Below are 13763 nucleotides of genomic sequence, written 5' to 3'. Positions count from 1 at the left end.
CGGGGACTTAGATGAAGAAGTGTATATGAAACCTCCTCTTGGCTTTCATACTGGTAAACATGGTATGGTCTGTCGACTCAAGAAGTTGTTATATGGGCTCCGGCAAGCGCCAAGGTGTTGGTTTGCAAAATTGGCTACTTCTTTGAAAAGGTACGGCTTCACTCAGTCCTATTCAGACTACTCCTTGTTCACTTTGAATCAGGGACGCATACAGCTCAGTGTCCTAATCTACGTGGACGATCTGATCATTTCTGGCATCGATCCTTCTCCTATTGCTGATTTTAAAAAGTATTTGGGCGAGTGCTTTCATATGAAGGATCTAGGCATTTTGAAATATTTTCTTGGTATTGAGGTTGCACGAAGCCCCGAGGGTATTTTTCTTTGTCAGCGAAAATACACTCTTGATATTATTGCAGAGGCCGGCTTGCTTGGTGCACGGCCAGTGGATTTCCCTATCGAACAGAACCACACACTGGCATTGGCTAGTGGGGCTCTCATTGACGATCCCTAGATGTATCGTCGCCTCGTCGGTCGTCTCATCTACTTGGCCTTCACGAGACCGGACTTGGCTTATACGGTCCACACGTTGGCCCAATTCATGCAACATCCTCGGCAGGAGCATTGGGATGCCGCCATTCGCACTGCTCGGTACCTTAAGGGTTGTCCGGGTCAAGGAATACTTTTTCGGGCGGACTGTGATCTACAACTGACAGGTTGGTGTGACTCTGATTGGGCTAGTTGTCCGTTGACACGACGATCGATTACTGGGTGGTTGATATTCTTGGGTGGCTCGCCTATTTCTTGGAAAACAAAGAAGCAACACACGGTGTCCCGCTCCTCCGCGGAAGTCGAATACCGTTCCGTGGCGGCGGCCACCGCCGAGCTCAAATGGCTTAAGGCGCTTCTGGTTGCTTGGGGGTGGAACATCCTCGTGCTATGAGCTTGTTTTGTGATAGTCAGTCGGTATTGCACATAGCACAGAATCCAGTTTTTCACGAGCGCACCAAACACATTGAGGTCGATTGCCATTATGTACGAGACGCGATCCAGGACGGCACTATTAGTACCTCTCATGCACGGACGGACGAGCAACTGGCAGACATCTTCACCAAGGCATTGGGCAAACAACAGTTTCACTACTTGATCGACAAGTTGGGCATTTACGATGTGCATGCTCCAACTTGAGGGGGGGTGTTAAACATATTCGATAGTTTACAATAGCTGTACTACTCGGCCCATATGTCAGCCTTGGGCCTAGCTTGTTTAGTTTGTATCATATTGCTTGTATATAAACACTACTCAACAGAAATACAAAGGCAAGAGGAATTAATTCCTAACATAGAGTAAATAAGATTTTATCATAGTAAAATGTGTAAGATTAACGAACGATGTGTGTTACAAAGAGCCATACAAACTATAATTTGTTAAGTAATTACTACATATGATTTGCACAATCGGAACTTTTATCATCACTCATTTTAATTATTTTATTTAAAATATCAGTACAAACTTATAAAACCGTGCAATTGCACGGGTTCTATACTGGTTTAATTAAAGTGAAAAGGTCTCATATTGTATTTTGGAGTCAAAGCTCACTTCGACATGTCAAAACGACAACCAATTGGGATGCTACGAGAGAAATATTAGTGTGCGACTCTTTCATCGGTAGACTCCCAATAATTATGTGATTGGGGAGCTACGTGAGACAAAGAAATCAATTAGGCAACTTTAATCATCATGGTTGTTTCACAAAGGATTTGGCAGATGCAGAATTTTTTAATTGTTTCTGAAATAAAAGAGAAAATATATTGGGAGAAATCATCAATTAAGGGGTTATTGATTTATTGCATTAATTTTTAAGAACTTTAATACGATAAAATAGAGTTTATTCCCAATTTTCGTGACACGTATTTAGTTATAACATAATCATATAATAATAAATTATCGAAATCTCCTCTATTAAATTAATTAAATGTACATCAAACGGTACACGGGAGAAAAAGCAACCGACAAGATCCGGTTGACTACATTATTATTCATCGTCGATTATTGGTTAGTCAACATTTAATATTTACGCTTACAAACTCCGCCTGCATCTGGGAAATCTCCTTCAAGAACACAGGTTAATCCTTTACAGCAAGCAAATCCAGCGAATCCTCCACAAAATTCACTAGCAACCTTGCATGAACCAACCTTACTTTCTTCAACTTGGCCTAATGTTTGATCTGGTACATGAACACCATTAACAATCTATCTTGGGTCGTAATAAATTAATTAATAAAACCAACTAATTAAACATAAAGGAGTTACGATACATAACTACTATCTTTTATGTACATGATGCGTGTGTGAATTTTAGAGTAAATACAAACTACCATTAATACTCATTAATATTTATTAGTAAACTAGTATAGTACCCGTGCGATGCACGGTTTATAATATAAATGTAAAATTACATGAAATATGGTAGACAATGTTCATCAAAATAAAGCTTATAGATACTCTCCAAATTAAAATTAACTATGGATAAACTTGCTATTGCTAATTCAGTGTCTTATTTATTAGGTGAAATTATTATAGTACCTGTGCAATGCACGATTTGTAATCTAAGGCCCTGTTTGGTAACTGGCTTTTTAGTGGCTTTTTCATTGGCTTTTGGCTTTTTAATGTGGTCAAACAGCCAAAAAATGTGTTTGGTAACTGGCTTGTTGGTTGGCTGAAAAGTCAGCTTTTTCGCCAAAAATGAAAAGCTAGTGTTAGTAGCTTTTTAAGGTTGGCTTTTGGCTTCTCACTACCTAAATTACTTTTCTATCCTTGTTTTTCACTAATTAACTAAGAACTAATATTTTAACACTCTATAATTAAATATTAATAATTGATAACTAATAAATAATAAATAATTAATAATTAATAATTAATAATTAATAATTAATAATTAATAATTAATAATTAATAATTAATAATTAATAATTAATAATTAATAATTAATAATTAATATTTAATATTTAATATTTAATAATTAATAATTAATAATTAATACTACCTCCGTTCCTAAAAGTTCTTTACGCTTTCCGTTTTAGTCCGTTCCTGAAAGTTCTTTACACTCCTACTTTATTCCATTTTAATTTACTCTTATTTGGCCCACCATAATTTACCCACTCACAATACTTTAATATTAGTTTCCACCCACTCACATTGTTGGACAATTTATAGCCACTCATTTTCCATTTGTTACCCCACCATCACATGTTCACCAAAATTCCTTAATTACCGTGCAAATAGTAACCGTAAAGATCATTTAGGAACGGAGGTAGTAATTAATATTTAATAATTAATAATTAATAATTAATAACTAATAATTAATAAACTAATAATTAATAAACTTATAATTAATAATTGATAATTAATAATTAATAACTAATAATTAATAATTTATAACCAAATTATATTTAATAAATAATAAATAACAATTAGTAATATTAAATACTTTATAATTTATATTTTTAATCGGTATAAATTAATTTATAAATGGTAATGGATAATTTAATTTTATTTAGGAATTTATGTACTCTATATTAGTTATTATGTACTACTCCGTACATAACATTTATCAAAAACTGAATAAAAGCCATAAAATGTCCTTAAATGTCATTTTACATTTTTACAGCCAACAGCCAACAACTGATTTTACCAAACATGTTTTTAAACAATCAATAGTCAAACAACCAACAAAAGCAGCCAGCTTAAACAGCCGGTCAAACCAGCCAAGTGAAACAGCCAAGTGAAACAGCCAACAGCCAACCGCCAAACAGGGCTTAAATATAAATTTATACTCCCTCTGTCCCAGATTACTTGTTACACTTTCCTTTTTCGTCCGTCCCAGATTAGTTGTTACACTTCTAAATTAGAAATGACCCCACAATTATTATATTGTCTCTCTCTTCCCACTATTTTTTTTGGTCCCCACACCCTCTCTCGTTCAATTAAAAAAATACTCCACTAACTCCTATCACATCTACTTTTTCAATAAAATAACAATTGATAACCAAACAACTCACTTAGCACCTAAAACTTTGTGCAAAAGTAAGTGTGACAACTAATCTGGGACGGAGGTAGTATGAAAATCTGGTAGACAATTATCACTAAAATATTTTTTACAGGTATTCTCCTAATTAAAACATTCACGGATAAATTTGTTATTGATCTATTCAGTGTCTTATTTATTAAAAAAAATTTAAACAAATAATGGTACATGGACAAAATTATTTTCATCCTCTATCAATCATTAAGTCATCACCCTCTGTCAAGCACTAAGTTATCTCATCCACCCTTCCTTTCGGTTGTCGTACACACTTAATACTTCCCCCATTTACCTCATTATTCGATCACTTAACGCCTACCCACCCTCCCAATCCCCGTCTCGAGAGGTTGGGTACAAAATAAAATCCATGCACGCTCCATCACCCACCTATGTAAACTCACTCCTAGATCAACATTTTTTGTTTTGGTAAAAGAATTTTAAATTGTAAAACTATGTTTTAGCGTCTTCGATAATCCAGTTGTCTGATTAGATTCAATGAATAAATAAATAAATAAACATTATAATATGTACGCTAGTAGTAAAAAAAAATGTTGATATATTCATACTCAATTAGATGAAAGATAAGCGATGCGGGTGGGTATAATCTAAAATCCGTTCTCGCCCGTTACCCGTGACGGATACATTTTTAACCCCATCACCCACTAAAATTTCCTCCAATCCCCCCCCCCACCAATTGGAGAGGATGTGCAAAGGATCTCCCAAAAATCCAGCTCTGAGGACAACCTGACATAGTGACATCACTGTATTTTGTAAATAAGTCATTTTGCCTTTACCTAACTTTTGAATATATTGACATAACTTCATTATTAAAATTAATTGTATTAGGTATAATATTGATAAAATATTTAAAAGTGACATGCATAATTAGGATTGGGTGAGTGGTCTAAATCCAAGAAATGTAAACTCGCCACATGCATCACCAAGGTGGGTACATGTTATCCTTATACCGGTTCGCCATCACCAAATCTATATTTATTAGTCAATATTAGTCAATCATTCACGTTTATCTTTGTCGTCAGCCTTATCTAAAATCCTAACTCGTCCATCATCAAGTGTGATGCACAATCTACATATCAAAATGTTAATTTTGCACGAAATTTTATATATACGCTACAGAGTAAATATTAACTAAATCTTGTATATTAAATATAAAAAATATTTTTGTTGTTGCAAACAAAATAAGGAAACTTAATCATCTTTATGATATTAGAAATAGTTGATTACGATATATTAGTCAAAAGTAATCAACATATCCTTAAGACTTCAATAATACTCTATTTGAGGGAATAAATGATTATTTCGGATTCGTGTAAAAATATTACAATAATGAGAACGTGAAAAAAAATTATTTTTGAATTAAAATAAAAAGTATAGGCTAAGTCAGAAAAAAGTATAGGGCCAAGGGGCTCATTTTTTTATTTAACATGGAGCCTAAAATATGTTTGAGATAACCTTAGCTTGTTAAATATGTTAAATCAAGAGCTAACGTTTTTATACATATCCGCATTTATTATATGACACAAAATTTTAAACAGTTGATAGTATTATAATAATTAATTTGATAGTACAAGTTCAAATATTATAATATTTTCTATACAGAGTATTGGTTATTAGAAATTGCATTCAGTGAATTATAATGTAAAATATATTACCAACCAAATGATAAAAAAAATAAAGAAACAAATAATATAAAAATTAAACGAAAAAATTATTGAAATTGTTTCTCAAATTTCATATTAGATGATTGAATTAGTATGTACGTTCAAGATTTATAAATCATACATTAGCTTTAGGGGAGAAATATTTTATACGGAGTAAACAACATGACCGATCAAATAATAATTTTAGAATATCTGTGTGTGTACGGGAAATAATGTAGTTTCATATTATAATCGATTATTACCCTAAGTAATTAGAAGGTTTTACGCAAAAAAATTATGAAATATGTTTATTATTTTTTTGTAGGAAGCTTGTCAGATTTGTAGCTAGTGTCTTGACAAACGTATAATATATGAGAGTTCAAAATCTTATCTTTACCTTTTACCACTTAAAAAAAACTTACTCCCTCTGTCCCTTAATACTCGCACCGGTTTGACCGGTGCGGAGTTTAAGGCATTTGAATTGCTTATTAATTTAATGGGTGTTAGTTGATAGTGGGGTATTTTTTTTAATATAGTTAGTGGAAAATGTGTAAGAGGTGGGGAGTGATGAGTGGGGTGTGAATTTTTAAATGATTTTTTGTAGGGAATGGGGGTGTAGGTGGGGTTATTAAGTAAGTGTGAGAAATAATATAATATTGGTATTAATATCCATTTATAGAAGCAGTGCAAGTATTAAGAGACGGCCCGAAAAGAAAAGCGGTGCGAGTATTAAGGGACGGAGGGAGTAATTATTATAGGTAAAATGTTTAAATTACAGTACGTATGCACTAATATTCTATATATTTTACACCTGTTAAAACTTAATATCTCTGAAAAGTGTGTCAAATATAAGGTTTTAACAATATATCTTAATGTTAAATATTGTGTATAATATCTCAAATGTATTATTAACTGGTGATGAATCAATTGTATTGGTTAACTAACCATTTATTTATACACTACGTATATATAAAACCTAGAATGACATGCAAATATCGGTTAACTGTTTAGGCTAAAGGTATAAATGGTAAACTTCGGGTTAGTACATAAGCTAAATAGATTATATAATAGTTTTTGTTATTGACTAATTTCTATGTCATATATTGGCTGTTATAAACCGTATAAATTTCAAATAATTAACCTAACATATGCGATGTATTTTTTAATTAGATTATGTGTAGAATTTGATTATGTATATATATATATATAGGAAATTCTCTATATAAGTTAGTAAAAATATTGATGAATCTTTTAATTATTTATCTATTTTTCCATATTAGTTATTGTTACCTAAAATACAATAAGTTAAATATGACAAAAACAATTATGTATTAAATAATTAATATTAAAAGAGAGGCCAATCAATGAGTGACATTTGTCATCACCACATTGATTTCCTCTCTTTTAGTATATTATATAGATTACTATCGTACATTGACTTTTTTTTTTTAAGAAAATATTTTTTTCAATTTTTTAATACCCATTGTAAGATTTCATCACAAATGACTGATCGAAAAGGTAATAAAATTGTTTAAAAGGTCCATACAATCCAATTTATATGCGATTTTTGTTGTCAAATAAAAGTTTATACAATTATTTGATTTATAGTGGTATATATTTTTCATCATGAATTTAGTTTAGAAAAACCTAATTTATTTGGTCATATATTTTTTTCTTGTTTTATAGATGATAGATTGTCAATATCAAAGGGAAAAAAATGCTAGATTGTCAATATTTCTTTGAAAGGTATTTCTTGTAGTAATAAGTCATAAATAATTTGTACTACGGAGTACGGAGTACATCATTGTTTTAAAAAACTTTTTTGTAAAATGAAATGATACTTGAGAGCCACCAAATGTGTGATAAATGTAATATCGTAATTACAAAAGAAAATGATATTATATTTGTATAATTAGTAATTATGGTAATAAATTAGTGATCAAATAAAGGGAGAGAGGAACATATACGAGTAGGTAATTGTGCTTTCATAATACTTCTCCACAATTATGTAATACTCCTTCCGTATTTAAATAGGAGATACACTTACCATTTTCGGGTTATATTTAAATAGGAGATACACTTGCCAATTTCAGTAATTTTTCAACCCCATCATAGAATTAAATATAATAATAATCTAACCCCAATACCACATTAAACAATTAATTTAATAAACACCTCATCCCACACCCCTCTAAAATTTAATGATCCCTACTTATTTTACTTGATTAAAATATTTACTTCGACCCCACTTGTTTTATTATTTTATTTCATTCAACTATTCTTATTTAATTTCGTGTCCGACCAAGTGTGTATTCTATTTAAATACGGAGGGAGTAAGAAAGTACCCCATCCGTCCATAATAGATTGCCCCATACCATATTTTTAACTTTATTAAGATAGTATATAAAAAATAAAAGCACGTGGGTTCATAGTTTTGTCTTTTGCTGATTTAAATAATCGAATGTGAGAGAAAATATGTGAGGACCATATAGGCACATAAAAGAAAATTGGGGCAATCTTATAAGGACGGAGAGTAGTGTTTCTATTTTAGAAAAGATCCCACATTTTTTTAATACTTCTCTCTTTCCACTACAAAAAAAAAAAGGTGCACTTTCTGATATTCAATTAGAAAATTACTCCACTATCTTCCATTACATTTCTTTTCAATAAAATAATATTCACTGATTTCATCTATACTTTTCCAATAAATTAATATTTAATAACTAAACTACAATTATTATCTCCTAAACTTTATATCATGATAAATTGATAAGCGTAAAAAGCCTAATTTGGGACCAAGGGACTACAACTTATTTTTAATAATAAAAATTATAGATGACCCTTTCAGAAATGAAGCCAAAATTATACCGATAAGACTATCATGTCACAGGTATCAAAGTAATCGACAATGACTTTTTCTAACTAAGCTATTACGGAGTACAAATAATTGTATTCAAAAACTTACAATGGCTATAACAAAGTACTCCATCCGTCTCTTTTTATTTTTTACGTATTTTATTTTGGCTGTTTCATTTTTTTCTTTACATTTCCATTTATATTGTCACATAATGTATTAATATTCTATTAAAATTTGTGCCCAAATATTATTTTAACCAATTAAATTCATTGGACATTAAATATTTCTCATTTTCCTAATATCAGATTTTTGATAAAAGTGAAAACATTATAAATAACCGTAATTTTTCTTGTTTAAATAAAAAAAAAATAGAGGAATTTCAATGCACATTAAATAGTCGTTAAATCGCGTGAAAATCTTCAAACGTAAAAAAAACAAAAAGAGACGGAGGGAGTAGTAGTTTTTCAACAAAAAAACAACCAAAAGGTAGTTACTCTTACTATACTAAATCTCATCTGTTTACTTTTTTCGATTTGATCTTATCCATATATTTATTTGACATATTTTTTTTATAGAAATTTAACAAAAATAGGTACTCCTATATATTTCATCCCATTTTCGAACCGCTTCATAAGATCCATATCTATACTAATATATTAAAAGGCGTTAAGAAAAATGTTTATGTGACACGTAGTACTCTTTTTTTGCGCCACATCATTCACTCACCAAATGATATGTCATATCATGGACAACCAAAAATCAATACGTACAATGAGATTCGAACTATAGAACTCAAGTGTGGAGGATAACTCTCATTACCATCTTAACCAACAACCATTTGTGTTTTATCTCTTCACATTAATTTATAAATGAATGTTAACATGAATTTTACAACAACTAAACTTTTTATGTGACTTTTTATTTTCTATTGACTATTTTGGAAAAAAAATTATAATTAAAGAATTAGGACAACCATGAATAAACATGATGTCATAAGTCTCATAAGCATCAACTACAAAAATGCCTTGCATGATAGCATATGTCTAATTTGATGTTTGTTAATTTTGAATCACTTATTTCCACTAGAAAACAAATTATACAAATTGTAAGATGATGCAATTGAAAAATTATTTCTCATGATGAATGACTTAGTGTGTTTGTGTAGTGACGAACTTGATGAATGCTTTCACTTAATGCTATACATGTATCTTATCAAATATTTTGCTCAAAAAAATCTAAAATTTTAACTATTCAATGTAGCGATCGGGACATCGCCCGAGCCACACACTAGTTTTACATCAAAGCAAATCACGACTATCAGATTCACCCTAACACACAACAGGCATAAAATCATATTCGATCAATTCCATGTATAAAATCGGTTTCCCTGCTTAAAAATCAACTCCTTATCTTTTCATTTTTTATTTTTTTTGTAATGCTTTGATTATTTTACTTTCCATGGTGTTCTTATTCTTTTGAAATCAAAGTTTTACTTTTTTTTAATTTTTTTATTAAGAAAAATAAATCATTATATAAGTAAAGTGAATAGAAAATTAAGGGTATATATTAAACGGGACATAAATTTCAGTTTTTAGTGGCTATAAATTGTCAAATTGAGGTAGACATTGTAAAATTATCCGTATAATTTTTTTTCATTATATACATCGTATATAAATTAATATAAATAGAAAAGGCTACTATAAACATAAATTGAAAACGCTACTAAACGTACCTGATATAGTAAGAAAAACAGCGAACATTATGGTTATGATGAAGAAGGTGGTAGAGATCTTCGCCATTTGAACAAGGTTACAAGGCTTATAGTGGACAGAAACTAGCTATTTCAGTCGATATTCTACGAACTAACAATGGGCTTAGCTTGTAGACTTCATTTCATAGTTACTACAATTTATAGTAGTACAAGAAATTATGATAACTTATTTATATTTCGACATCGCCATATTATTAAATTTATATAGGAAGTATCTATAATTTTGATAGAAACATTGTTTTTCATTATTTAATGATTATGATAAAATTTCAAATTGCTTAACGCCAAAGATGCGCCACTTTTATTGACTTCTTTTTTAATTGTTGGATTTGGATAGATTTGATTTCATTATATTAGGCTGTCGCTGATCCTATCAGTCCATCACAATTATATCCGTCGTCATATTGCACTGCTTTTTAAATTGGTATGGTAGATTGACGTTCTACTTCTTCTACCGACGTACTTTGAATTATAACTCAAACCCTTCGATTTACTTTATTTCTTCTTATCTAATTTATAATTTATTTTTCTGACGTGCATGATGTTATAGTGATCTTATCTAATCTAATCTGATATGAACATGTACAATTTGTTGCACTTTACGTACGCCAGACCAAGCGACAAGCACTAACAAGATTACATGTATCCAAGGGTGTCAAATCGGATCGATCTACGGATCACGTTTGGGTAGCATTCGTCGGATTTGGTTTAAAACTGATCGGATTGGATCGGATCGGAACATGTTCATTTGTCTAATGGGTCGGAACGAATCGGGTTTGATTTTTTATGTTTTCGGGTTCATATATATTGGATCGGGTTGTAAACTGTTGGGGTTTTAGTCGGGTTGGGTTCTGATCGGATCAGGTGGTAACATATTGGGTTGTTAACGGGTTTTGCCGAATTGGAACTGGTTCGAGATCATAACAGGCCAGAGTAATTAATATCGGGTTGGATTCATATCGGATTGAGTTAATCGGGTAGCAGATTAAAACAAGTCGAATTGGAATAGGTTTAATCGAGTTATAAGGGTTTCGGGTCTTATCGGATCGAGTTAATTGGTAGTGGGTTGTGGTCGGGTCTGGTCGTGTCAATTCAGATCCAATTTAATACGACTAAAATTACAATATATATATATGACTTAATTAGGGGACAAACACGATAACTAACTTTTAAAAGTATTAAAAATTTAAAGTCGGTTATATAAGTTAGTGAGTATATTGAGTATATATACCTTGGTATAATAATTGATAGCGATGAAATAATAACTAATACATTTATTATATTACGAAGTTAACTAACAACTAGTAAGATTAAACAACAACGACTCAAATAAGTTTAGTTGACGATACATACAACTTTCAATTTTCACTTTTTTAAAAAAATGTTGAATTGTCTGAAGAGATTGGTTTTTCTTCCTTTTCCTATAACGAGATTCCAAGTACTTTAAAAAAAATCAATGGATCGAATTAAACGGATTTTCTTCGTGTTAGAACGAAATCGGGTCGAAACTGATCGGGTCATAAACGGGTTTCGAATCACTTTGGTTCGAATTGAACGGTGAGGTCTGTTATCGGATTTCGAATATTATAATAATTTTACCGCCTACCTTTTTAGTCGAAAAATTACCGACTAACAAAGTAGTCGGAAAATTACCGACTAAAAAAGTAGTCGGTAATTTTCCGACTATTTGTAGTCGGTAAAGTAGTCGTAAATTTTTACCGACCGACGAAAGTAGTGGGTAAATTATCGACAACTTTGTTAGTCGATAAATTACCGACTACTTTGTTAATCGGTAAATTTTTGACTATTTGGAGTCGGTAAAGTAGTCCTAAATTTTTACCGACTACTTTTTAGTCGGTAATTTTACGACTATTTGTAGTCGGTAAAGTAGACGTAAATTTTTACCGACTACTTTTAAGTCGGAATTTGGCCAAACTCCGACTAGGATATCACCGACAACCTTTTACCGACTACTTTTAGTCGGTAAATTTATTTGCGACCAAAAACGCTCTTTTACCGACTACTTTTAGCGGTCGCCATTTTGTCATTTTCTTGTAGTGTTAATCGGTTCAATATTAAAGAGGTGGGTCGTATTAATCGGGTTAAAAATAATCGAATCAGGTCGGATTTTGGATTCTAGTTTACAAGTTCTAAACGGTTCGATTTGTAAAAGGTCGAATAAACTCAACGGGTTTAACAACTCGATTTGCTAATTGACAACCTTATACGTATCTATTATGGCGTCTAACCAATTGCTTGTTGGTTCAGTGGTGATTGAGGCTGAATTTGGTAGGTAGGACCCGTGTTCGATCCCCCATAACAACAATTGGGAGGGGACTGAAACCTATCCATTCAGAACTCACCCCGAATCCGGATTAGCCCTAAAGGTGAACCGGGTAATACACCAAAAAAAAAATCTATTATGGCGTTTAAGTGCCGTGGAGAAATTTAGTCATTTGGTTGTGCTTTTATAGGTCCGTTTGGTAACGTCATTTTTAATAAAATTTTAATCTACACATAACTTAGAGGAGTTAAGAGAACTTCTCTCTCTAAAATTTTTTCTCTGCCTTCTCTCTTCACCCACCACCTTCCTCCACCGCCTAGGTTTTCAGTCTTCCTTACCGGCGATCGGTGATAAATCTCTTCATCACCCTCGTCGGCGAGAGATCTGTGTTAGTTTATTCGTTTTTTTCTTGTTTTCTTCGGTTTTAGTCGCCTTTTTGGCCGATAGGTGCTCTCGAAGGTTTTCAAGCCAGGTTTCAACTACCGTAGTCGGTGGTCAGTTGTTTTCATCGGTGTTTAGTTAGTTTTAATCGGCTTTGGTGTTGATTGGGTGTTTCTCAACGGCGATCCGGGGTTCTATTCGGAGTTCTGAGTTTCAATTCCCCACCGGGTGTGGGGGTTTTGAGGTTTCTTGGGCCGATTATCTTTGTCGTCGTTCTCCTCTGGTCCTTGAGTTTGGGGATCATCGACTGTCAGGGGTTTTTCTGGTCATCAGCTTCTTGCCGATTTCAATAAAAGGTGTAAGTTGTGTAATCTAGTTTATTAATTTCATGATGTCTTATTTGTGTATTTTGTTGTTTAGTTTGCTTGGGCTTCTGGTTGGTTTGGAAGAGGGTCAGAATATTTATTTTATACACACTTTTGAGGGTTTTGGTGGGTGTATAGGTTGGTTGGTGATTTGGGGTTGCTTGAGTTCAAATTACCCTGTTAGTAATTTATGTACTATGTTATGTTGGCTTGGTTTGATCTAGATTAGTTGGTCATATTGAGGGATTGTTGGTTTGTGGGTTTGGGTGAGTCAAGGGGTCATGCTGGTTTCTTGGGGTTTGCAGGAGGAAGTCTCACCTTGTTTAAGGTGTTTGATCAGGGTGTTGGACCTCTCCTATGTGG

General features: G+C 32.2%; 1 protein-coding gene across 1 annotated transcript; it reads left to right on the top strand.

Annotated features, from left to right (window-relative positions):
* The first annotated feature begins 511 nt into the window (after nt 1–511).
* On the top strand, nt 512–940 carry LOC130471964 (uncharacterized mitochondrial protein AtMg00810-like). The gene has a single exon (XM_056842335.1). The coding sequence runs from the start codon at nt 512–514 to the stop codon at nt 938–940; it is 429 nt and encodes a 142-aa protein (XP_056698313.1).
* The last annotated feature ends 12823 nt before the right edge of the window (nt 941–13763 follow it).

This window comes from Spinacia oleracea, chromosome 4 (assembly GCF_020520425.1).
Source record: "Spinacia oleracea cultivar Varoflay chromosome 4, BTI_SOV_V1, whole genome shotgun sequence".
NCBI lineage: Eukaryota > Viridiplantae > Streptophyta > Magnoliopsida > Caryophyllales > Amaranthaceae > Spinacia > Spinacia oleracea.
This window is presented reverse-complemented; position numbering and strand designations above follow the sequence as displayed.